Source organism: Mandrillus leucophaeus, unplaced genomic scaffold (genome assembly GCF_000951045.1).
Source record: "Mandrillus leucophaeus isolate KB7577 unplaced genomic scaffold, Mleu.le_1.0 Scaffold279, whole genome shotgun sequence".
In the NCBI taxonomy this organism is placed as follows: domain Eukaryota; kingdom Metazoa; phylum Chordata; class Mammalia; order Primates; family Cercopithecidae; genus Mandrillus; species Mandrillus leucophaeus.
Window position 1 is genome coordinate 2,367,500 of NW_012102909.1, and position 25,982 is coordinate 2,393,481.

The 25,982-nt window shown below is 42.2% G+C and overlaps 2 protein-coding genes across 3 annotated transcripts in view; both read left to right on the forward strand.

Annotated features, from left to right (window-relative positions):
• The window catches only part of ANXA4 (annexin A4), a 116,089-nt gene extending 94,890 nt beyond the window's left edge, over positions 1-21,199 (forward strand). For both annotated transcript variants that reach the window (XM_011985017.1, XM_011985015.1), the window contains 9 exons: positions 1,375-1,488; positions 2,867-2,957; positions 5,515-5,594; positions 7,593-7,649; positions 11,020-11,113; positions 13,495-13,590; positions 14,175-14,233; positions 15,443-15,565; positions 20,184-21,199. In XM_011985017.1, coding sequence (XP_011840407.1) covers positions 1,375-1,488; positions 2,867-2,957; positions 5,515-5,594; positions 7,593-7,649; positions 11,020-11,113; positions 13,495-13,590; positions 14,175-14,233; positions 15,443-15,565; positions 20,184-20,243 — 774 coding nt within the window. In that variant the 3' untranslated portion in view covers positions 20,244-21,199. The remainder of the gene's footprint in view (positions 1-1,374; positions 1,489-2,866; positions 2,958-5,514; positions 5,595-7,592; positions 7,650-11,019; positions 11,114-13,494; positions 13,591-14,174; positions 14,234-15,442; positions 15,566-20,183) is intronic.
• A 3,158-nt stretch (positions 21,200-24,357) lies between these two features.
• GMCL1 (germ cell-less, spermatogenesis associated 1) overlaps positions 24,358-25,982 on the forward strand; it is a 52,526-nt gene continuing 50,901 nt past the window's right edge. Inside the window, exon 1 of the mRNA XM_011985018.1 lies at positions 24,358-24,902. Within this exon, the coding sequence (XP_011840408.1) occupies positions 24,643-24,902 (260 nt within the window). The 5' untranslated portion in view covers positions 24,358-24,642. The remainder of the gene's footprint in view (positions 24,903-25,982) is intronic.

Sequence of the window (25,982 nt, forward strand, 5' to 3'; positions counted from 1 at the left end):
TGAGGTCAGGAGTTTGAGACCAGCCTGACCAACATGGTGAAACTCCATCTCTACTAAAAATACAAAAAAATTAGCTGGGTGTGGTGGCGGGTGCCTGTAATCCCAGCTACTTGGGAGGCTGAGGCAGGAGAATTGCTTGAACCTGGGAGGCGGAGGCTGCAGTGAGTCGAGATTGTGCCACTGCATTGCAGCCTTGGCAACAGAGTGAGACTCCATCTTAAAAAAAAAATAGAGAATAGCAATTCAGCTCCTTCTTAGTCAGTTGATCTTAAACAGGTTCTTAAACTCTCTGACCCGTTCTAGGAGGAAATGTGAATAAACATCTTTAGAATTCGGTCCATTTTCCAAATAATTATATTTGGAAATTATATCTTAGGAATTGAGCCTTACGAAATAATCATGAATGATCACAAAGATACAACTAAATGCCTTATGTATATAACAGTAGAAAAATAGAAACAGATGACTAGTTAAAGAAATTAGGCCAGGTGTGGTGGCTCACACCTGTAATCCTAGCACTTTGGGAGGCCAAGGCAAGTAAGGTCGAGATTGTGCCACTGCATTCCAGCCTGGGCAACAGAGCAAGACTCCGTCTCAAAAAAAAAAAAAAAAAGAAAAATTATATTGCACCTATCTATAGAAATCTCCACAGCTGCTAAAAAGATTATCAGTGAATACTGACTTGGAAATATATTCAAGACATATTGTTAAGTAGGCAAGTACATTTACATCAGTGTCTACAAGCATATTAACCTCAAGGCTCCTTTACCTCTTAAATTTTTTAGGACTTTTGGTTTTGTGGGTTCTATCTTTTGATATTTGCCCTATTAGAAACTAAAACTGAGGGCATTTAAAAATAGATATTTCTTAACTTAGTAAAAACAATAAGTGTATTGTATGTTACTATAAATAACATTTTAATGAAAAAATAGCTATATGTCCCAAAATAAAAAAATTTAGTGAGAAGACTGGCATTGTTTTACATTTTGCAGATCTCTTTAATGTCTGGCTTAATGGAAGACAGATGGCTTCTCATATCTGTTTCTACTTCAATTTGTTATGATATGTTGTTTGGATTGAGGTATATGAAGAAAATCTGGTCTTGTACAGATATGTACTTGAAAATGGGGAGAGTATTTGAACAGTTGTTGATGCACAGACAATGTCAAATAGCCTTAGGAAAACCCCACTGTATGCTTGTGGAAGAATGACAGTGAAAAGGCAAATAACATCTGAGCGTTATTCCGAGGATAGGTTTGACTTGCAGGCTCCTTGAAAGGGTCTTGGAGACCCCAGACATCCCTGGACCACACTGGAGAGTTGCTGGTCTCATTTGCTGTCGCAGTTAAGTGGAGCTACTTTCTTGCATTGCAGGACTTGATAGACGACCTGAAGTCAGAACTGAGTGGCAATTTCGAGCAGGTGATTGTGGGGATGATGACGCCCACAGTGCTGTATGACGTGCAAGAGCTGCGAAGGGCCATGAAGGTCTGTGCTCTTCCTCTTGTGCTCTTGGTGCTGCTGATGCAAATGCTGATGTGTTTTCTTAAGCGACTGTCACCCAATAACAAAGAGATGGAAGCAACCTAAATGCCCATCAATAGTAGACTGGATAAAGAAAATGTGGTACATGTACACTGTGGAATAGCTGTAAAAAGGAACAAGATCATGTCCTTTGGAGGAACATGGATGGAGCTGGGGGTCATTATCCTTAGCAAACTAAGGCAGGAACAGAAGATCAAATACCGTATGTTCTCACTCACAAGTGGGAGCTAAATGAGGAAAACACATGGACACATAGAGGGGAACAACACACACTGGGGCCTGTTGGCGGATGGAGGGTGGGAGGAGGGAGAGGACCAGGAAAAATAGCTGATGGGTACTAGGCTTAGTACCTGGGTAATGAAATAATCTGCACAACAACCCCCATGACACAAGTTTATCTTTATAACAAAACTGCACATGTACCCCTGAACTTAAAGTTAAATTTTTTAAAAAAAGAAAGAAACTATGACCAAGGCCTTCTGAGAGTGGCAGGTGTAAAGTATAGGATATTTTCCTTCATTTATGACAACTTGAAAACAACATTACATTATACCAATGATCATTTAAAAATTCTTTTCCAAAAAGGGCATCACTTGCTCCTTCCTGTGGCTCAATGGGGAGTGATTATAATTGTGGCTTTTAGTACAGCTCTAGAGACTTCGTGGTCATGTTAACTACTTTTGAGATATGTAACTTTATGACTGACACCTTGGGGGCCTCCAGGTCTACTACAGGCTTAGAACTGGCGAAAGAGTTCTTGGCTTCCCTAGATGACCTACCCACTGTGCCCTAGCCTGGGTCTGCTGAATTTTAATGACCAAGTATGTAATGCAAATACAAATGGTCCCCAACTTAGGATGGTTCTACTTAAAAATTTTCAGCGTATTGTACTCCTCATCATAAGTCAAGGAGTACAGTTATCCTCCTCAACCAGGTCAATAAATACTCAGACTTGTGGAAGGTTCTGGGCCAGGCTCTGGGAAAGCAAAGAGGTGACAAAGTCTTTGCCAGAAAATTCTGCCCTTCAGAGGAAGAGAGTAGAAGAGGTCAAGGAAAAATTAAGTTCCCAGAGGGCAGAAACTGTACCTATCCTGGAGTAACCAACACATAGTAAACAACCTAGAAATGTTTGTTATTACTCATAATTATTATGGCAAACACTTTGGGTTTCAGGCAGGACAATAAAAGTGAACAAATCCTGTTGCTAGAACACAGTGGATTGTCTTTATTCTCTGCAGATTCATGGCTGTATTCCTTCTGTGTCTGGGCCTCAGCTTTGTAAACTGGCTCTTATAGCCCTGTCCTCTGGTTTCTTGTTTAGGGAGCTGGCACTGATGAGGGCTGCCTAATTGAGATCCTGGCCTCCCGGACCCCTGAGGAGATCCGGCGCATAAGCCAAACCTACCAGCAGCGTACGTGACATCCGCAGTGGCCCTGGCTGAGGTTTCGCTGTGATGAGAGAATGAGGGTAGCAGCGGGTGGTTGTCTGCTGATTAGACTTTTCATAGAATACTGAGCATGAGGGATCCTTGGTGCCAAGCTCTGCTTTGAGAGAGATCCCTGTTTAGGCAAATGGTGGTCTGTTGGCTTCTTAAGATTTCTGAGGTGAAGATGACACACTATTTTGCCTACCCAGTGCAGTATTTTATTACCCTAAAAGTTGGAAAGTTGTTCCTTATTATCAGACAAAGAATCTAAGGTACTTGTTCAAAAGTGGTGGCACCAGCAGATCTTAGCATTCCAAGGAATTGTCTGGAGGGGCTATCTGGCCCATATTCTTCCCTTCAGACTGGACTGTATGTCCTCCAGCCAAATCAGAATGACAGCCATTCACTGCCCCTTAGAGCCCTCCAGAGGGTGATACATACGAAGTGCCTTTAAAAAATGCCTGACTTTTTGCCCTGAGAATATAACTAAACATGAACGAAGGTTTAGATCTCACAGTGTTTATTCAGTATTGTCTACATTAGCTAAAAATGTCCAACAGTAGCAGAGTGTCTAAACAAAATACGATACACTTACACAATGAACTGTTATGTAGTCATTAAAACTTATATCAAAGAGTATTTTTTTTCTTTTATTTAACCTTTTTTTTGAGACAGGGTCTCACTCTGTTGCCCAGGCTGGAGTGCAGTGGCCCCATCATAGCTCACTGCAGCCTCGACCTCCTGGGCTTCAGCAATCCACCCACTGCAGCCTTCTGAGTAGCTGGGACCACAGGCGTGCGCCACCACACCCAGCTAATTTTTGTATTTTTTGTAAAGATGGGGTTTCGCCATGGTGCCCAGGCTGGTCTCAAACTCCTGGGCCCAAGCAATCTGCCCACCTCGACCTCCCAAAGTGCTGGGATTACAGGTGTGAGCCACTGCACCTGGCCAACAATATTATTAAAATATTTATTAAATGGTGTAGTACGTATAAGTGAAAAAGACAAGCCATAAAATAGTATGCTATGATCCCATTTTTAAAAAATTAACACAGTTAATAACACATTATTTTTTAAATAAATGAAGATAATGTGTGTATATGGGGGAAAATGAGGAAGGATATTTACAGAAATGTTATCAATGATTATTATTTCTGGGTGACTAGATTGCAGTGGAGTTCCTCGCCTTGTCCCTTCATTTTACTTATTTGTTTTTTCCTAAGTCTTCTGTGGTCAGCATGGGTTACCTTTATAGAAAGAAAAACAACCACAATAAGAGCTTTGTGGGAAGTGTTCAGAGCAGGAGATTCTAAACCTCAGGAGTCTGGATTTAGCAACCCAGTCCCCACATCTGCCCAATGAGGGTTTTCTTCCCTGAGGGCTATGAAGGGCTGGAGCTTCTCTTTTTGTTTTTGCTTTTTAAAAATTAATAAAGAAGTGATTTTTAATTTCTTGCTGAAGCTCCCCCGCCCTTTTTTGTGACACAGGGTCTCACTCTGTGGCCCAGGCTGGAGTGCAGTGACATGATCATGGCTCACTGCAGCCTTGACCTCCCCAGGTTGAGGTGATCCTCCCACCTCAGCCTCCCCTGTAGCTGGGACTACAAGCATGTGCCAACATACCCAGCTAATTTTTGTATTTTTTGTAGAGATGGGGGTTCACCATGTTGCCCAGGCTGGTCTCGAACGCCTGGACTCAAGCAATCTGACCTCCTCAGCTCCCAAAGTGTTAGGATTACAGGCATGAGCCACTGCACTTGGCCATGGAGCTTCTTGTGGATAACCTGTCAGAACCTCCCAAGTGAGAGACGTGGCAGAAAGGCATATGCTAGGATTTGCCCTTGATGGTGCTCCGACCCCAGCCCCACCCCAAAGCTGGGTTCAGAAGCTCCTATGTGGTTGCCTTCCATCCGTGAAGCAGCAGATTCTCTCTGCATCACTGAGAACCACATTCAGATCAGACCCCTGGGTGGCAGGAAGCACAGAGGGAGGATTTCAGCTCCAGCTTTTTCAACCCCACATCTTAAGAATTGGGAATATCTCGGCTGGGTACAGTGTCTTACGCCTGTAATCCCAGAACTTTGGGAGGCCAAGGAAGGTGGATCACCTGAGGTCAAGAGTTCAAGACCAGCCTGGCCAAAATGACAGAACCCCATCTCTACTAAAAATACAAAAATTAGCCGGGCATGGTGGGGCGCACCTGTAATCCCAGCTACTCGGGTGGCTGAGACATGAGAATTGCTTGAATCCAGGAGGCAGAGGTTGCAGTGAGCTGAGATGGTGCCACTGCACTTCAGACTCTTAACCTGGGCAATAGAATGAGTTTCCATCTCGAAAGAAACAAAACAAAAATAGGAATATCTTGTGACAGGATAAGCTTATCTTGACCATTTTACCAGAGTTTAGTTTTTGAAAAACTGTGTGTGGGGTGATAAGCTGCTTCCATAAGCAGGCTGGTCTTGAGGGCACAGAGTGCTCTGGAGTGTGACAGGACATTGGGCAAGACTCTTTATTCTGATGTAGCTAATTTCACTCTCTTGCTAGAATATGGACGGAGCCTTGAAGATGACATTCGCTCTGACACATCGTTCATGTTCCAGCGAGTTCTGGTGTCTCTGTCAGCTGTGAGTGACTGCTTCTGATGGGGGGTGGGTTTTGTTGAAATGTCCACTCTATCCCGTTTGCCAGCCTTTCTCATCCTTTCAGTCCCTGACATGTGGATATTCCCCAGGTGCTGTTCTTGGACCCCTCTGTTCCTTTATCTTATTTCTCCTTCAGAGACTCTGGCTAATCCTTCATGCCCATTTGTTCTACTTTAATTTGATATTTACAAGTACCTAATACCTGCCAGGTCCCCCTGTCACTCAGTGCATAGAGAGTTATGAAGATGATTCAGAGGCAGTTCCTGGGCCTTAACAGTATATATTGTCATAAGGGAATACATCAGGTACACAAGTTGCTAGAAGGCATGAAAAGATTACATGTCAAAGGAGAGGCGCATAGGAAAAAGAAGATTCAAGGAGAAATTTTGGTTGTGGAAACAAAGAAAAGCCTTCATGACAGAGATGCTGGTTCAGAGAGGACTTGGAGGATTACTAGAATTTCAAGAGGCAGAGACGTGGGTGGGTGTATTCCAGACAGGAAGAACAGCAAGAACAAGGCAGGGAACAGGGGGTTCAGGGAACAACTGACTGAACAGTTGGGCTTGTGATTCTGGAAACAGGGTGGGAGGATAAACGGGAATTCTGTGTTGGGAGGAGTTTACACTTACTGATTTGGGAGCAGTAGATGACGTGATGATGACAACGATGATGGGAGTGATGTGACTGGAGCTGCACTTTCAGAAGAGTAATGTAATAGTGACATGTAGGATGAACAGTGGCGGGAACTGGAGGCTGGACAACCAGGTACGAAGCTACCTGGAATATTCCAGCTGGAAAATAAAGCAGGACTGAGCTAGGTGGGGCAGGGGTGCCTGAAAAGGGAAGCTGGAGACTCGAGACATTTCACATCACTTCCCAACTGCATCTTTATCCCCGGCCTCCTTCCTGAGCGTGAGACTCTCATTTCACATTGCTTTTTAGATGTTTCCTTATGGATATTCTACTATCCCCTTAAACCAGTCCTCATGAACTAAACCGGAACTCATTTTCCCTTCAAACCAGCTCTTCTTCCTGACTTGTCTGTTTCTGTTAATGTTGCTGCTGTTCCTCATACACTTAAAGAAGCAGAACCCTAGAAATCATCTCCAATTTTCACGTTGTTCTTGTCTCCAATATTTACTTAGTAACACCTGCCTGTGTCTCATATTTCTTTCCCACTTTTTCTTTTCCACCCATATTTACCACTCTGATGAGCCATGCCTAGACCATAGAACATCGAGACAGTATAACAATAAAAATAGCCTAAAAACTAGAGGAAAGTAGCCCATTTTGTCACTTGTTAGCATTCTTCGGAGGCTTCCACCCTGCCTTCTTGTGAGCTGGTGTTGCTGAGGGGTAGGGGGACATTTTTATGGGATCCTCAAGTCCCACCATAGGTCCCATATTCTCTTGACTCTCCTCTGTTCCCAGCCTCCCCAGCTTTTATTTTTTTTTAAAGATACAAGGTCTTGCTGTGTTTCCCAGACCAGCTATTCACAGGTGCCATCTTAGCTCAATGCCTTGAACTCCTGGCCTCAAGCCATCCTCCCACCTTAGCCTCTTGAGTAGCTGGAACTACAAGCACACCCTGACCCCCTTTTGGCAGAGGTTGATCAATGTAGATTTGCCAGTTAGGAAGGCATGAGTCAGCTGGGAAGACACAGGAGAGTGGGGTGTGGGTGAGGCCAGGAGATAGTGGAGGGAGCTGTCCCTGGGAAGCGTTTATTCTCCTTCTCCTTCTATTGGCAAAGGCACCCATGCAATGTTAGGGGCCACACTGAGCCTCAGCCGTCTAGACACACATCAGAGCCATGGTAATAATGCAAGCACATTTCGAGGATGTCTGTCCTTCCTCCCTGGGTCTGAAGCCCCACTCCTCATGGTATTTTGTCTCATTACTCTAGACCTGCTATCTTAATGGTGTCCCCAGATCTTCATGTATATTCTCAAATTACTTTTTGTTTGTTTTCTCATCCTCAGGGTGGGAGGGATGAAGGAAATTATCTGGACGATGCTCTCGTGAGACAGGATGCCCAGGTTGGTAGAACTGCAGCTTCTTTCTTCCAGTTTTCTTCTCTTTTGCCAATAAGACAGGCCTTAGTGGGTGGACAACATCTTATATTACAGTGTATATTAGCCAGGCTTGGATATGTTCTTTAAAAACATTCCCACAGATGGCCTTTAATAACAGGTTTCTCGCGGAGGTGCCTGGGGCTGGACATCATTATATAAGCACTCCCGGGTTCCAGGTTTCTCAGCCTTAGGACCATTGTGTGGCAATCCCGGAGAACCACTGAGTGTCTTCTGAATGCCTTGGAGGTGAAAGGGACTGTTCACTGTGCATTTTTCTTCGTCAAAGGGGACATTTGATAGAACCTATATGAAATAGCCTGGCACAGTGTATACCCTGCTGGGTAAAATTAGTAGGAAACCCCAAGAGGCATTTGCCTCTCTGTTTCCCAGCCCAGTGATGGTTGTCCTGGAACCAATCCATGGTCTAATCAGCTGTGGCCAGATAACACTAATAGCTAATAAAAAGTGGGTCATTACCAGATACCAAACACTGTTCTAAATTTTTTTTTGAGATGGAATGTCACTCTTATTGCCCAGGCTGGAGTGCAATGGCATGATCTTGGCTCACTGCAACATCCGCTTCCTGGGTTCAAATAATTCTCCTGCCTCAGCCTCCCAAATAGCTAGGATTATAGGTGCCTGCCACCATACCCGGCAAATTTTTTGTATTTTTAGTAGAGACAGGTTTTCACCATGTTGGCCAGGCTGGTCTTGAACTCCTGATCTCAGGTGATCCACCTGCCTCAGCCTCCCAAAGTGCTGGGATTACAGGCATGAGCCATCGCACCCTGCCCACTGTTCTAAATTCTATATTAAGTATGTCATTGAATCTGCAATAACTTCATAAGGTAAGTATTGCTATCCCCATTTTACAAGCAGGGAAACTGAGGCTCAGAGAGGTCAAGTACCTTGCTCAAGCTCAGACAGATAATAAAGGACAGAGCTAGGATTTGAACCAATTGGCATCTAGACCCAGTATTCTATCTTTTTTTTTTTTTTTTTTTTTTTGAGACAGGGTCTCACTGTCACCCAGACTGGAGTATGGCGGCATGATATCAGCTCACCATAACCTCCCCCTCCCAGGTTCAAGCAATTCTCCCACCTCAGCCTCCCAAATAGCTGGGATCACAGGATGTGCTACCACCACCCAGCTAGTTTTTGTATTTTTAGTAGAGATAGGTTTTCAACATGTTGGCCAGGCTGGTCTTGAACTCCGACCTCAAATGATCCACCTGCCATGGCCTCCCAAAGTGCAGCGATTATAGGCATGAGCCACCGCGCCTGGCCATAGACCCAGTATTCTTAACCAATATATAACCATAATGAGGGATTGGTCCCATTCAGTGTGTGAGGTATGAACAACTTAGTTTTATGCAAAAGAGAACTTGTTGCTTTCATTAGAGGGGATAGAGGTCTGTGTGTGGCTTGGGATTCTTGGAGCATAGCAGCTGGGTTTCAAAAGGGAGCACCCAGAAAGCAAGCATTCTAATGGAACCAATGGCGGTTGCAGGATTGTTTATGATCTAGCCTCAGAAATCACAGTGTCACTTCCACTAACCTGTATCTTTTTTTTTTTTTTTTTTTTTTTTTCTGAGATAGGTTCTTGCTCTGTCTCCCAGGCTGGTGTGCAGTGGCATAATCTTGGCCCACTGCAACCTTCACCTCCCAGGTTCAAGTGATCCTCCCATCTCAGACTCCTGAGTAGCTGGACTACAGGCACATGCCAGCATGCCCGTCTAATTTTTGAATATTTTTTTGGTAGAGGTGGGGTTTTGCTATATTGCCCAGGCTGGTCTCAAACTCCTGGGCTCAAGCAATCTACCTGCCTTGGCCTCTCAACGTGCTATGATTACAGGCATGAGCCACCTTGCCCAGCCAACTACTATGCTTTATTAATTAAAGCAATGTATTAGTCAGAATTCTGCAGAGGAACAGAACCAGTAGAGAGAGAAAGAGAGACAGAGAGACAGACATAGACACACACACACACACACACACACACACACACACACACACACACAGAGGGGGTATGTGTGTGGTGGGGGAGGGTGAAAGAGAGAGAGGATGGAGGTGGGCAAGTATCAGGATCTTCCGAGGGAGTCAGCAAGCTGGGGATGCAGGACAGCCATGATTTTGTTCCAGTCTGAGTCCAAAGGACTGACAACCAGGAGCAGTTCCCATCTGAAGGCCGGCAGGCTGGAAACCCATGAAGAACTGATGTTTCAGTTCACATCCAAAGGCAGGAAAAAAACAGATGCCCTAGCTCAAGGCAGTCAGGCAGGAGGACTCCCTCTTACTCTTGGGAAGGTCAGCCCTTTTGTTCTTGAAAACAAAAGCTTTCAGCTGATTGTATGAGGACCCCTGTTTCATATTGGATCATCCAAAGACCCTCACAGAAACACCCAGAATAATGTTTGAGCAAAAATCTGGGTAACCCATGGCCTGGTCAAGTTGACATAAAATAAATAGTCACAAGCCTGTTGAGATTCAAGTTTCAGAAGTGCTGAATAAGATGAACGTTTTTGAATTAGGTGAATTAGATGAACGCTTTCAGCTTAAATTTTTGTGATTATGTGAATTGACTCTAAAGCAGTGAGGGAATCAGAGAAAGAAGTGAAAAAATGGGGGAGTATATGGAGGTAAGCCCAATGAGCAACAATATGTGTGAGTTAAGATCTTTTTGAGAAATGTAACAGGCCAGCTACTTATTATAAATGAACAGTAATTCTGAATTCAGCGATAATGTAGTTAAATTGAGCAGAATCAGTTTCTTGTATTCCTACCTGGTTGGAATGTAAGCAATTGGCAATGGGTCCCTGGTTCTACTGTGATACCTGTAGCCTCAGAAAAATCACAGATCATTCTAGAGCAGGGCTATCCAATAGAACTCCCCGCAGTGATGAGAACATTCCACATCTGCACTGTCCTGTATGGGTGACTACTGGCCACCTGTAGCCGCTGGGTACTGAAGAACTGAATTTTAAATTGTATTTAATTTTAATGAAAATTTAAACAGCCACATGTGGTTAGTGGCAACTGTAGGGGACAGCCCAAATCTAGGACATTTCTTTTAGCTCTTAAGATAGAACCATGTAGTCTGCAGCTAGGGAACTGCCAGTGTTTGCCTTGACTCCCAGGAAGGTATGACAGAGTCCCAACAGCCTTATGCCTGAGGAAGGGCCCTGAGTCATTTCCACTCACCACCACCATTTCCACCCCCATCACCAACAAAATAAAACTAATCTGTCTCAGCTCTTTGAGCTTCTGGAAATATTTGCCTGTGTCCTGGCACATCCTTTTTGGAGTTTTAGACTTGTGCTTTGTTTGGCTTCAGGACCTGTATGAGGCTGGAGAGAAGAAATGGGGGACAGACGAGGTAAAATTCCTAACTGTTCTCTGTTCCCGGAACCGAAATCACCTGTTGCATGGTAAGGCACTTCATTTCCCAAAGAAAGGGTGTGAAAGATAGCAAAAACTGTATTGCCCATAAGTAATTGATAACCTTTCTCCTTCAGTGGGTACAAAGAACTGATTGTACCCAAGTGTCTTAGATTCTCACCCTGGAAATGTATTAGTCCAATGACGTGTATGAAAGCTAATTTCTGAAAGATTAATTATGAATAATTAGCAAAAATGCATGTAGTCATAGAAGCTTGGCATTCTTGTTTCTAGGAAACTGACCTTCATAGTCAGTCATTTTTCTAAAGTAGCCCCAGTATTTTCATTCTAATTTAGTTACATATGAAAGTAATCTGTAGTAGATCAGGTAGCAATAAAATAGCAATGTTGGTTGATATTTATTCCTGTGTACCATCCAAGCTGTAAAGCTAATACAAGTGATTTCTTTAGGGGTTACGTTGTATAAGATGAATAATGGATAATTTCAAATTTGAAATGTTTCTGATTTGTTTCTGATAAATATAAACTTTGTAATGTGATTTTAACTTATTTGGGGGAAAGATACTAGACAATTTTAGAATATTTGCTGTCAGGTTTATATTCTTTTAAACAGCAGTAAGGGTTTAATAACATATTTCATCTTTTATACGAGTTCTTTAGATCTTTAAGTACATTATAATTTTATAAACCCACCCACCATACCTTTTTAGTCACACACACTGATTTGCAAAGCCTGTGGGAAATTTGAGAATGAGTTTGTTAAATTGAAAACATAAAGCAATTGAGAAGTACAACACATTCTGAAGTTGTAATTATTTCAGATTTTTCACAGTGACAAAAAACAGGTGATCACTCCCGTTAATCAATATCCCAGGCTACCATCAGAAACACAAACTTCTGACTCAGCTTCTTACTTCATTTCCTTCCCTTGCCTGGTTACAAATAATAGGAATCTCCCCCTGGTGGTATTTTCCAAGAACTGCAGGTCCTCAGAAGCCAATTTAGTGCATAAATGCATTTGCAAGCATTTTCACTTCTGGGTGCAAGTCAATAGTTAGGCAATTATGAAATATCTGTTTGTAAGCCACCAGGAGAAAATATTTTAAGCGCTGTTTGGATTAGGAAAACTTCATAATTGTCTTACCAACCAACAATAATGGTGAGGTTTCATAATAACTATGGTTTTGTTAATAATTTTCTATTTTCTAGGTGCAGTGTTAAGCATTTTATAAGCATTGTTTCTTGCAACACCCAGTGGAGCAGTAATTATTTTCTCCGTTTTACAGTGGAGAAAACTGAGGCTTAGAAATGTGTCAATTAAGTTCTTTGATTCCAAGCCACACACACTGACTTCAATTTAAGTAAGAAAATATGAAATAACATAGAATGGCACAAGAGGGAAAATGGAAAATACTGGTAGCTCACAGATTTATACAGAGAGCTGAACACCTTCAGGAAGAACAGCAATCAGGGCAGTTCTGGGGGTCTCAGTAGAAGGGAGTAATGGATTTTATTTCTAAAGCAGAGTTTCTGAAATTCGTTCTCTATTTAAAATGCTCATTATTGACCCCCTACTTGAGACTGGCTGAATTAGAACCTCTGAGTGTGACACCCAGGAAGTTTAACAGGTTTCTCTGAGGGTAAAGATGACGCAGTGCTTTTGGCCATCCCCGTGAGCTGCTCAATTAAAAAGTTCCCAGGAGAGAGTCTAATGGGTCCTGACTGGGTGAACTGCTCACGTGTTTGACAGAGGTTGTGGTGTATGTTGTTGAGTATGGTGTCCCTTGATTGACAGCCCTGTTAAAATCACACTGATGGAAGTGAGGCAGCACCCCAAAGAAGGCGATGGTGGGAAGATAAAATGGATACCTGCTCTAAGAAGGTTCCAGAAGGAGACAGCAAGAGAGGGAAACATATTCACCACATTCAAAAATACTTAGGAAAAAAAAAAAAATGTAATTAAGTTTAAGTATTTTAAAAGATGCAACCAGCTGTTATTAACTGTGACTCAGTTTTGAAGGGGTTGAATTGTTCTAGTTTTGTTGAGCCAAAAGGGAGATGACAGGGAGGTGATTGCCAAGGACAAAAACACAAAACGACACATTCTGCTTATTAAGGAAACAATGAGAAAGGAAAGCAAAGGTCCCCAGAGGCCATCTCCATTTTATGTACAAGGGTCCCACATAAGGGAAAGGACTTGACTGGTGTCCTCCAAACATCACAGCATTTCTTCCTTCTTGTCCACTCTGCACCTCCCTCCTGTGTGCTTGCCCACATTACTAATTAGTTTCCTCCTCAAGTATGCTGAAGAATAAATAGTGTAGGCTAGTTAAAAATGCTCATTTGCTCCATAAATTTCAGTTTCCTCTATTTTTTCTTCCCAATAATACTATTTTGTTATTGTTTGCAGTGTTTGATGAATACAAAAGGATATCACAGAAAGATATTGAACAGAGTATTAAATCTGAAACATCTGGTAGCTTTGAAGATGCTCTGCTGGCTATAGGTAAGCTGGTAGGGGGAGTAGAGAAACAAATGTCTATAGATTTTCCTTCTCATTATCAACTTGCAATATGGGGATATAGAACTATTTTCAGAGATAAAAGTTGTTTGAATCACTCATGGTACATTCCAGGTTTTTAAACAAGAAATATCATATACAACCTGATTGCTATTGTGCCACGTGGTTTATATATTTTATATCTTCTATGCTTTTGTATGTCCTATGTGAAAGGTAATAGTGTGCAGATAAATAAGCTGCAGCTTGCAAGTCTGTGAATGGTTAGAAACTAGTAACTGTCTCATATGGCAGATACAATAATCCTCATTTTGAAACGAAATACCACCCTTTGCTTTGATAGACTTTATCAATTACTTCTCCAGGAACTTGATGATAAATCGAGGGTACTTTCTATCTGTGAAAATACATAGAGCATAGCCTATGTTCATGAAACATTGCTTGGCTAAAATTTCCCTGGCAAAGCAAATATTGATACCTTGTAGAAACAGAGGAAACAACTGTCACTTTCCTTTTTTCATGGGTCTTATCTGTAATCTTTTCATTTCTTCTTTTTTATTTTTCTTTGCCAGTAAAGTGCATGAGGAACAAATCTGCGTATTTTGCTGAAAAGCTCTATAAATCAATGAAGGTAAATGGCCTTATTTTTAGCATGTAAATGATTTTGAGTTATCTTGTGTCCACCTTCTTAAGCTTACTTATATCCCCTATCCAAACTTTGCTCTGAAAGATCCAATTCAATTCATAGAATACTTCAGTGAGTGCCTGCTAATAATAATACTAGGTGATATTTACTGAGTACTTAGGATGTGTGGATCACTGTTTTTAATAGATTAATTATATCCCCACAACAGTTCTATGAGGCTGGTACTATTACTAACCCCCAATTTACAGATGAGGAAACTGAGGCATAGAAAGGATATGCAGTTTGCCCAAGATTCTCAGTGAGGAAGTAATGGAGCTAGAATGCCAGGTAAACAGCTGGCATTCTAGCTCCAGAGCCCATATTCCTAACCCTCCATCGTACTCTGCAGGCACCTGTGCTGAGAATCACAGGAGGTGCAGGGAAGGTCAAAATGTAGTCTTTGGCCAGGTGCGGTGGCTCCTGTAATCCCAGCACTTTGGGAGGCTGAGGCGGGTGGATTACTTGAGGTCAGGAGTTCAAGACCAGCCTGGCTATCATGGTGAAATCCCTGTTTCTGCAAAAATACAAAACTTAGTCAGGTATGGTGGCTCACGCCTATAATCCCATCTGCTTGGGGGGCTGAGGCAGGAGAATCACTGGAACCCAGGAGGCAGAGGTTGCAGTGAGCTGAGATCGCACCACTGCACTCCAGCCTGGGTGACAGAGTAAGACTCTGTCTCAAAAAAAAGCAAAACAAAACAAAAAAATGTAGAACTTGCTCTCAAAGAATGTCTAGCCTAGACAAGTATGTGCAAAACACCAGTTGAGCAGGACCTTCCAAATGTAAAAGTTTTACATGAGAGGATTTCACATGGTGAGGGGAAGGGGTGATAAGGCTGGGGAGGGAAGGATAGTACTCTATGAGAAGGAATCGTAGGTGAGCCAGGTGGCAGGGTATGTCTGGACAGCACAGGTTATAGCTCTAGAAAAGCAGGGAACAGCATCCTGTGGTCAGAACATATAGCACTGGAAAAGTGAGTTGTGGAGAGCCTTGAATACCATGATGAGGAGTGAGGATATTCCTCAGGACTGCCAAGCAGTGGAGCAGAGGACATCATCAGCACAGTCATCTCTAGTCTTGCTTTGGCAGACTAAAGAAGACACTGAAAAACAGCTAGGTTATTGTATATGTTTGGATTTCGTTTTCTTCCTTAGGGCTTGGGCACCGATGATAACACCCTCATCAGAGTGATGGTTTCTCGAGCAGAAATTGACATGTTGGATATCCGGGCACACTTCAAGAGACTCTATGGAAAGTCTCTGTACTCGTTCATCAAGGTAGGTCACAGCAGCCTCAGTCCAGAGGAAAGGATCCAGAAAAGGACCCCTCTGACCTTGGCATTTAGCACTTGTCCCCTCTTCTTGGTATATATAATTTCCTTTAAAGATGATACTCCCGATATTTCCAGTCTCTCTTCTTTCACACAGATATTTAAACCTTTGCCAGGATACAAGCTGGAAATTTGCCTTCTAAATACAGTAATTATTTTATGTTGACCCCAGACAAAGATTACATTTTAATGAATACTTTTAAGCCCACAATTTCCTTGTCTACCTAATTATGATAGAAGATAAACAACTGAATCCAGAGTCCTATGCAGGGCCAGCTGAGGTCTGCTGGGAACATGGAAAAGCATTTTAGTTATCCTGAATTACTGTTCTTTACCAGGCACCAGACTTCTAGGAGTCCTAAGAGGGCATGGTAGTGGTGAGAAATGATTCACCTCCCTCAAAGCCAGGCATTCCTGGGATTTTGTTTCTTGAGGATGCCAGAAGAGTCTCATGGACATGAAAGTGAGACAGATTTCCCTAGCAGCTAAGGTTGCCTGCACTGCAAGCTTCAAATTAGCATTTGATCTGTGAATTAAATATTCTGAATCTTACTCAAAGCTTGGAGAGGTGTGACAGTTAGGTGATTTAAACTGCAGATTTTTCTCTTTTTTTTTTTTTTTTTTTTTTGAGATGGAGTCTCACTCTGTCACCCAGACCGGAGTGCAGTGGTACAATCTCCACTCACTGCAACCTCCACCTCCTCGGTTCAAGTGATCCACCTGCCTCAGCCTCCTGAGTAGCTGGGACTACAGGCATGAGCTTTGTATTTTTTATAGAAATGGTGTTTCACTGTGTTGGCTAGGCTGGTCTCGAACTCCTGACCACAAGTGATCCACCCCTCGTGATCTCCCAAAGTGCTGGGATTACAGGCATGAGCCACCATGCCCACCAAGCTGTGGATTTTGTTACCATGTCTGCAAGGCATGCAGGAACTTGTTTCTATGTCTGGCTAGGCTATTAGGTAACTTGATTTTGCAGAGCTGAACTGTATAACTAGTTTAAGATTCAAGGATGACAGTAAGTGAAGTTATGGGAAAATATACTACAAACAAGAAAAAAACAAAATAAAAAAACCCCAGGAAATGACAAATGATTTATGGATGATATGGAGAGACTAGAACTCTCGTGCACCATTGGTAGGAGTGTAAAGTGGTGCAGCCACTGTGAAAAACAGTCTGTTAAGAAACTTTAAGCACCAAACTTCTTCAAAAAGTTTAATATAGACCAGGCATCGTGGCTCACGCCTGTAATCCCAGCACTTTGGGAGACCGAGACGGGTGGATCACTTGAGCCCAGGAGTTCAAGACCAGCCTAGGCAACATAGTGAGACCCTGTCTCTACAAAAAATACAAAAATTAGCTGGGTGTGATGGTGCACGCCTGTAGTCCCAGCTACTCAGGAAGCTGAGGTGAGAGGATCACCTGAGGCTGGGGAGGTCAAGGCTACAGTGAGCCATGATTGTACCACTTCAAGACTCCAGCCTGAGTAAAGACCCTTCCCAAAAAAGAAAAAGAAAAAACTTTAACATAGGATGACCACATGATCCAGCAATTCCATTCTCAGTTATATACTTAAATGAAAACAGGAACTCAAACAGCTAGTTGTACATCAACATAAACATTATTAACAATAGGCACAGGGTGAAAACAACCTAAATATCTATCAACAGATGTCTAGATAAACAAAATATATATATACATACATAAAAGGCAGTGACATTCAATGGTAGGCTGTCATGAAAAAAAGGAATGACATTTTTGATACATGAATGAACCTTGAAAATATACTAAGTGCAATAAATCAGACACAAAAGGACAAATATTGTATGATTCTGCTTTATGAAGTATGTAGAATAGGTAGATTCATAGGGACAGAAAGTAGATTAGAGGTTACCAGGAGTTTGGAAGGACAGGAAAGAATGGGAGTTATTGGTTTGTGGGTGCAGAGTTCTGTTTGGGGTGATGACAGGGTTTTAGAAATAGACAGTGATGATGGTTACATAACATTGTAAAAGGAACATTGAAAATGGTTAAAATGACAAATTATATAGATATATATTTTTTAACACAATAAAATGTCTCCGAAAGAATTTAAATAAAATTATTTAATGAAATGTCAAAAGAGTAGACTAAGTATTATAATGCTTCATCATAGCATTATTTATATTATTTACATTGCTTTATGTTATTTATATTTATATCAATATGGTATTATAGTATATAATTTTATATTATTATTACTATTAATCAATAGGGAATAACTTAAATTATGGAAAATCCATACAATATAATACTATACCAACACTAAAATGATTGAGTACAAATATATTGATTGGCTTGGGAAGAAAACACTATAATCTAGTGTATATATGTCTGTATATATAAATATGTAAATATATGTGTGTATACACACACACCACTAGAAAAGATTAAAAATAAAGAATACATTGCTCATTCAATAATAGTTGTCAAAAGAAACAAAAGACGCAGAATAGAATAAGAAAATATGTAAATAATAGAAAAAAATGACAAAAGATAAAAATAAAAGTTATAAAAATAAACTCTCAAGTTAGGTAAAAACATAAAATCCAACTTCATGCTGTTTATAAGAAACAACTAAAATATAGTGACATGTAAAAAGCTTAAAGAAAAACACCAGGGAAAGAAAGCGAACATATAAGAAAGAAAGTGGAAATTATGCTATTAGTAAAAAGAAGAATTTATGGAGAAAAAGTATTAAATAGGAAAGAGTGGATCACTTTATACTGACAAAGGCAACAATTCACAGCAAAGATTAAACTGTTATGAAACTTCAAGTACCAAATCATATTGCATTGAAATGTATAAATAAGAAACTCGAGGCTCCAGAAGAAAACATATAATGGAATTACTATGCTAGTGAGAGACTTTAATACACCCTATGCTTTGGCAGATCAGTAAGGCAAAGTATAAACAAGGATATATTAAGATTGAGTTTAACAGATATTTATTAAACTTCGAAACCTATATACAGAGATTCCATCTTTTCTAGTCCCCACGAATGACTAATAAAAATTAATCTAGGCCAGGTGCAGTGGCTCACACCTATAATCCCAGCATTTTGGGAAGCTGAGGTGGGAGGATCGCTTGAGCCCAGGAGTTCGAGGCTGCAGTGAGCAATGACCACACCACTGTACTCCAGCCTGGGTGATATAGCAAGACCCTGTCTCTAAAAATATAATATAAATAAATAAATAAAAGATTAAAAAATTAATCAATTATTATGACCACTAAAATTTCTATGTAGAAATTATAGAACCTTTCTGGAAGACTGTTTTGTAACCCATATCAAAATGTTTAAGAAAACAGGTTGGGTGCAGTGGCTCACACCAGTAATCCCAGTACTTTGGGAGGCTGAGGTGGGTGGATCACTTGAGGTCAGGACTTCAAGACCAACTTGGCCAACATGGTGAAACCCCGTCTCTATTAAAAATATAAAAATTAGCCAGGCGTGGTGGTGTGCACCTGTAGTGCCAGCTACACAGGCAGCTGAGGCAGGAGAATCGCTTGAACCTGGGAGGCGGAGGTTGCAGTGAGCCAAGATTGCACCACTGCACTCTAGCCTGGGCTACAGAATGAGACTCCATCTCAAAAAAAAAAAAAAAAAAGGTTTAAGAAAATGCATGTAGTCCAGTAATTCCTATTTTATGAAAATTTATCCAGAATAAATCATTAAGAAAATATACAAAAATGTAACTACAATATGCTTATTGAAGCAGTGTTTATAATAGTGAAAAATTGAAACAACATAAATATCCAACAATAGGGAGAGGGAGGATGTGATTAAATAAATTATTTTACCTACATACAATGGGATATTCTGTAACCATTAAATAATGTTGTAGAATAATATTTAACAAAATAGGGGTCTGGCACAGTGGCTCACGCCTGTAATCCCAGCACTTTGGGAGGCCGAGGTGGGCGGATCACGAGGTCAGGAGATTGAGACCATCCTGGCTAACACGGTGAAACCCCGTCTCTACTAAAAATACAAAAATAAAAGCTGGGCATGGTGGCGGGCGCCTGTAGTCCCAGCTACTCTGGAGACTGAGGTAGGAGAATGGCGTGAACCCGGGAGGCGGAGCTTGCAGTGAGCTGAGATCTGGCCACTGCACTCCAGCTTGGGCAACAGAACGAGACTCCATCTCAAAAAAAAAAAAAAAAAAAAAAAATAAAAAAAAAAAGGAAATAGGCTATATTGTTAAATGAAAAAGCAGAACACAGAATACTACTGTTCTATCACATTGGGTATCTAGATACATAGAAAAAAGACTGGAAGGACATTCACACATCAAAATGGTAAGAATAGTAGTCTCTAGATGATGGAATAATGGTTGATTTTTGTGTTCTTTTTTGTCTTTATTTTCTACACTGAATGAGTATTACCTTTGTAATAAAAAATAACAAAAAAAAAATTTAAAGCTAAGAAAAATCCAGCCAAGCTTGAAAAAGTTGGCTTAGATGACTTTGAACTGTGTGTTTTGTTTCAAAATCTATTTATCTAACTTTGCTTCCCTATCCAACAGGGTGACACATCCGGAGACTACAGGAAAGTACTGCTTGTTCTCTGTGGAGGAGATGATTAAAATAAAAATCCCAGAAGGACGGGAGGATTCTCCACACTTTGAATTTTTTTAACTTCATTTTTCTACACTGCTATTATCATTATCTCAGAATGCTTATTTCCAATTAAAACGCCTACAGCTGCCTCCTAGGATATAGACTGTCTGTATTATTATTCGCCTATAATTAGTCATTATGATGCTTTAAAGCTGTACTTGCATTTCAAAGCTTATAAGACATAAATGGAGATTTAAAAATAGAAATAAAAATGTATTCCATGTTTTTAAAAGATTACTTTATACTTTGTGTTTCACAGACATTGAATATATTAAATTATTACATATTTTCTTTTCAGTGAAAAATTTTTTAAATGGAAAACTGTTCTAAAATCACTTTTTTCCCTAATCTAATTTTTAGAGTAGCTAGTATTTTCTTCATTTGAAATTGTAAGCATCTGGTTAGTAAGAACGCCCATCCAGTTTTCTATATTTCATAGTCAAAGCCTTGAAAGCATCTACAAATCTCTTTTTTTCGGTTTTGTCCATAGCATTAGTTGATCCTTACTAAGTTTTTCATGGGAGACTTCCTTCATCACATCTTATGTTGAAATCTCTTTCTGTAGTCAAAGTATACCAAAACCAATTTATCTGAACAAACTAAATTCTAAAGTGTGCTTATACAAACCATATACATCTGGTTACCAAACATAAATGCCGAACATTCCATATTATTATAGTTAATGTCTTAATCCAGCTTGCAAGTGAATGGAGAAAACAAATAAGCTTCAAACTAGGTATTCTGGGAATTATGTAATGTTCTGAATTTAGTTTGATATAAAGAAAACCTTTTTGTGCTAAAAATACTTTTTAAAATCTTTTTCAATTTTGTTGATTGTAGTAATTTCTGTTTGCACTGTGCCTTTCAACTCTAGAAACATTCTGAAGATGTACTTGGATTTAATTAAAAAGTTCACTTTGTATGAATGTGGAAAAATAATTTTAATTTTAAAATGGTGTCTTTAGGCTGGGGGCAGTGGCTCACGCCAGTAATCCCAGCACTTCGGGAGGCCAAGGTGGGTGGATTACCTGAGGTCAGGAGTTCAAGACCAGCCTGGCCAACATGGAGAAACCGCATCTCTACTAAAAATACAAAAATTAGCCGGCTGTGGTGGCAGGTGCCTGTAATCCCAGCCACTCAGGAGGCTGAGTCAGGGAGAATTGCTTGCACCCACGAGGCAGGAGGCGAAGGTTGCAGTGAGCCGAGATCATGGCAGCCTGGGCGACAGAGCGAGAAACCAAACCTTAAAGGGATGGGGAGGGGAGTGTTTTTAAAATGAGGTATAGTCTTTCTCTGATCCACTTTTCACCTTCTGAGGTTTTTCATCCCGACCCCTGAAAGGAGCTATTTTTGAAGGACTTGTGTTACTCAGTTTCTATAGGAATTAAAATATAAGGAAAAAAAATCACATATTTAGTCTTATGTGTGCCTACTAGCTAATGTTCACATATGCCAAACACTACTCAATATCATAAAATAATGTATGAACTTATTCTCTGGAAACGAGTGATGCTGTCTGCTCTAAGTAGACCATTTATATTAAATATCATAAATGTATAAAAGACATTTATATTATAGTAAGAATACTTGCCTTCTTTGTTCATTTTATAACATCCGTTGTATTTGGGTGGGTGGAATAATAAGAATTTTTAAGTTTTGTGTTGTTTATTATAAAAGCTACAGCTACTGGTAGAAGCTACTTATGTGAATATTTAGTCACTCCAGGTACTTACAGGAAATAATACTGCCATTTCAATGCCTTTCCAGAAGACCACAGAATCTCCAAATCAGCTTTATTTTGTCTTTGGAAGCACGGTGAATTTTTTGGTAGAAGTTTTATGTTTAAATGATACATAGGTTGGCCAAAATTTTAAAACAAATAGCATTTATTCACCAGAAGATTTCCAGAAGGTAGGATAAAGTCACCCTGGAGGAAAGTTTATCATATTGAATTAGCATGACTTTGAGATATAATTATGAAGTAACTTTGTTTTTCCCTCCCACTGTCCACTGACATTTATTCAGCGGGCCTAGTTCTTTTAGATGTAGATTCAGATAGAGAATAGAGTCGTAACTTTTCTGTTCACTCTTAGGTTTTAAAGTCCTACTGTGTAGTCCCTTAAGGTCATAAAACAGTGTCATTTTAGTAAGTAATATATCCAGTCAAAATTCCAAGCTTGATTTATAGTTGAGGCTTCTTCCCTCACTTACTTCTGGCTTACTGCCAGTAGGAAGCTGGTTTCTGGGGAAAGGGTGACCATGGGCTTCTCTTCTTTTTCCACCTAGGTTTCCTTCCACGTTCTTCCCCTGCCCCAACCTACCATGTCTGGGTTGTAGCAGAGCAGAGAGTTAAGGGGAGCAGGAAAGCTGTTACCTGACTGTCATTGCTGTAGTGGTAGAGGATCAGCCCTGCGTGACTCTGACAGACTAAAGTTGATTCTTGTGGGCATTCTTGTGGGTTCCTTTGTCGACCTCATCATGCTACTCACCTGCGGTTCCTTTGGCAAGGCAAATGTGTACTCCTTTTTCAGCCTCTAGGAATTTGGTGACTCTTTGAGGTTCTCAGTGCTGAAGTTCATTGCTTTCCTCCCAGACCTGTTGGGCAGGACCCAAGATGATCCCATCCCAGCTATCTCATGGTGGTCCACATCTGCTCCATGGGAAACACCTGCACGTTCTTTGTGCTGGCAAATTCTGTGTATGCAAGCTGATCCCTCTGCAGCCATCATTCTCCGCCTCCCACCTCCACCCCAAGCTGCCTCGGCTAGCCTCTCTCAGTTCAGATTTCTCATACATGAATCAGACATTAGTCCACTGGGGCCCTCAAACTACGTATACTGCCGATGGGAGTCTAAATTGGTACATTGATGCAATCAACCCAGAGAGTTATTTAGTAATAGCTAACAAAGCTGCAAATTTCCCAGCAAATTCACTTCTGGGAATCGGCTTGGCGAATCCATTGCACATGATGTTCATTGCTGCTCTGTAAAGCTGTTAAAGTAGAAATAACCTCTCTCACTAAGGAATATAAAAACAAATATGGTTCAGTCATTCAATGAACAGTGGAAATTATCTAGCAATTGACCAAATGGACAAATCTCGAGAGTATAATTTTGAGAGGAGAAAGGTGCACAGTGAGAGGTACAGCTATGATTCCGTTCCATGATATGTCTAAACATGCAAAAGAAAATATTTATGGGTACGCATATAAGGACATACATGGACATAATGATATACAACATTCTCAGCACAGTGATTGACACTGGGGAGGGAGACAGAATGAGATGGAGGAGGTACACAGGGGCTTCTGCCTATCTGTATTGTTCTATTTAAAAAGAATGAATCATTGATTACACCTCAATAAAGCGGAGAGGAAAAAAAGAATGAAACCAAGTATGATAAAATTTCAAGCTAGTGGTGGGTCCACAGGAGAAATATTTTTATTATTTTACTTAAAAAGTAACAGAAGGGAGTCAGGGAGTGAACGCTCGCTGTCCGGAGTCCATCACAAGAGCAGCTCCTCCAGGCAGACACTTGTCAATTTTGCTAGGGCCTCCTGAAGGCACTTTTTTGAGTACGGACAGTCATGGTGCCAGACCCTATTCGGACATCCCACTGGCACTTGATAGGAAAGAAAAGGAGTGCCGGGAACGTTCCCATAACTTAACGGGTTCCTTTCACGTCTACAGCAGGGTAGGGTTCCTGTTAAGGAAGCCCAGGAATCCAGCATAGCGCCTCATCCTAGGGCCTCTCTCACAGGAGGCCACGCCCAACAAAGCAGAGCGCGGCCCCAGCAAGCGCCGAGCTCCCGCAAGAAGACTAAATAGCTTCGGGGTTTTGCCACTTGCTTAGCACAGGCCCATAAGCACCGGGGGCTCAAGGCACCTTTGTAGAAAGAATGCGCGACTGAAGTCCCAAGTCTTGCCACTGCAAAGACGTGTGTGAACTACGGCTTAACATTGCGTCTACGCCTAAGTTCATGTTAGTAGGAGGCCAGGCCCACCGCAGCCCCGAAAACATCGGCCCGTACGAGCACGCCGCGTTGTGCGCAGGCTCCACCTGCCACGCACGCACGCCTGTCTTGCCCCGCCCCTTCCGGAGGCTCGCCACACGCATGCGCCCGCCAGCCCGCGCTTTGTTGCGAAAGCGAGGGGGCGAGGTTCTGCGGTGCTAGCGCGCGGAGCGACCAGAAGCTGCGGGCGGGGCGGAGGATGGAGGCTGTAGCGTCCGCTGCAACGGTTGGAGCTGCGCGTGAGAAGGTGGTGGTGTAGGCATCTGCGCTCGGGGAAGGCTGGCGGCGGCGGCCGGGCCATGGCGGGAGACCCCCTTCTCTGGGCTCCCTGAAGTCTCGGGGAGCCGTGACCCATGGGATCGTTGAGCAGCCGGGTGCTGCGCCAGCCTAGACGAGCCCTTGCCCAGCAGGCGCAGGGTGCCAGGGCGGGGGGCTCGGCCCGGAGGCCGGACACTGGAGACGATGCGGCGGGCCACGGCTTCTGTTACTGTCCGGGCAGCCACAAGCGCAAGCGGAGCAGCGGGGCCTTCTGCTACTGTCACCCTGACTCGGAGACGGATGAGGATGAGGAGGAGGGGGACGAGCAGCAGCGGCTCCTCAACACCCCTCGAAGGTACGTGGGGGCACGCACCCGCGCGGACCCGGACCCGCACCTGTTGGGCCTGGGGCCAAGCCGGCGCCCCGTGCGCTTGCGGGGTGCAGCGCTCTCCAGCCTGTGAAGAGGGGTCGTGCCCTTGACAAGTGAATGTGGAAGCCGGCCCGATGCCGGGCGGACGGGGGAGCGCCTTGGGAGACGCCTGGTATTCTGCATTTTTAACCACAGACGCTTCCAGGGTGTTGTTACAGCCCCAAGATGAGGATGAGAAACGCCAAGCCCGAGCTCGCGTCTCGTTAAACCTTAGAGACGCCCGGCTGGCTGGCCTTCCCAGTCCACCTTTGCCCTCTCAAGTGGGTAGCCGCAGACTAAGTTGTTTTGCATCCGGTTGCCTTAGTACAGACACTAAATGTAATCTCTGAAATGGGCACTCTTACTGTCGCCCACTCAGTGGAGGGGAAATAATTGCACACAGGAGTTCTCGTTAATCGTAAAGGTGAAGTTTATCAATAGTGTACATTTGTTCCTAACCAGGAACAGAGTTTGTGCAAGTTTCTAGTAGTTGAAGTCGTTGACCGTGGATGTACTGTATGTAGGGCGGTGCTGCTGCAGCTTGCTTAACTTTTTTTTTTTTTTTTTTTTTTTGATGAGTTGAAAGATGGAATATTGACTTGTGACCTGGAATTGGAATGTAGTTTATAGGTAGAATATATTCTTACACAAACAATTTGGTTTTTCTGCTTTTGTTTTTAAAGGTGATTTGGTAGGGTCACAGATGAAATTTTTTTAATGATTTCTTTTTCTTTTTTCTTTTTTTTTTTTTTTTTTGAGACGGAGTCTTGCTCTGTCGCCCAGGCTGGGGTGCAGTGGCTGGATCTCAGCGCACTGCAAGCTCCGCCTCCCGGGTTTACGCCATTCTCCTGCCTCAGCCTCCCGAGTAGCTGGGACTACAGGCACCCGCCACCTCGCCCCGCTAGTTTTTTGTATTTTTTAGTAGAGACGGGGTTTCACCGTGTTAGCCAGGATGGTCTCGATCTCTTGACCTCGGGATCCGCCCATCTCGGCCTCCCAAAGTGCTGGGATTACAGGCTTGAGCCA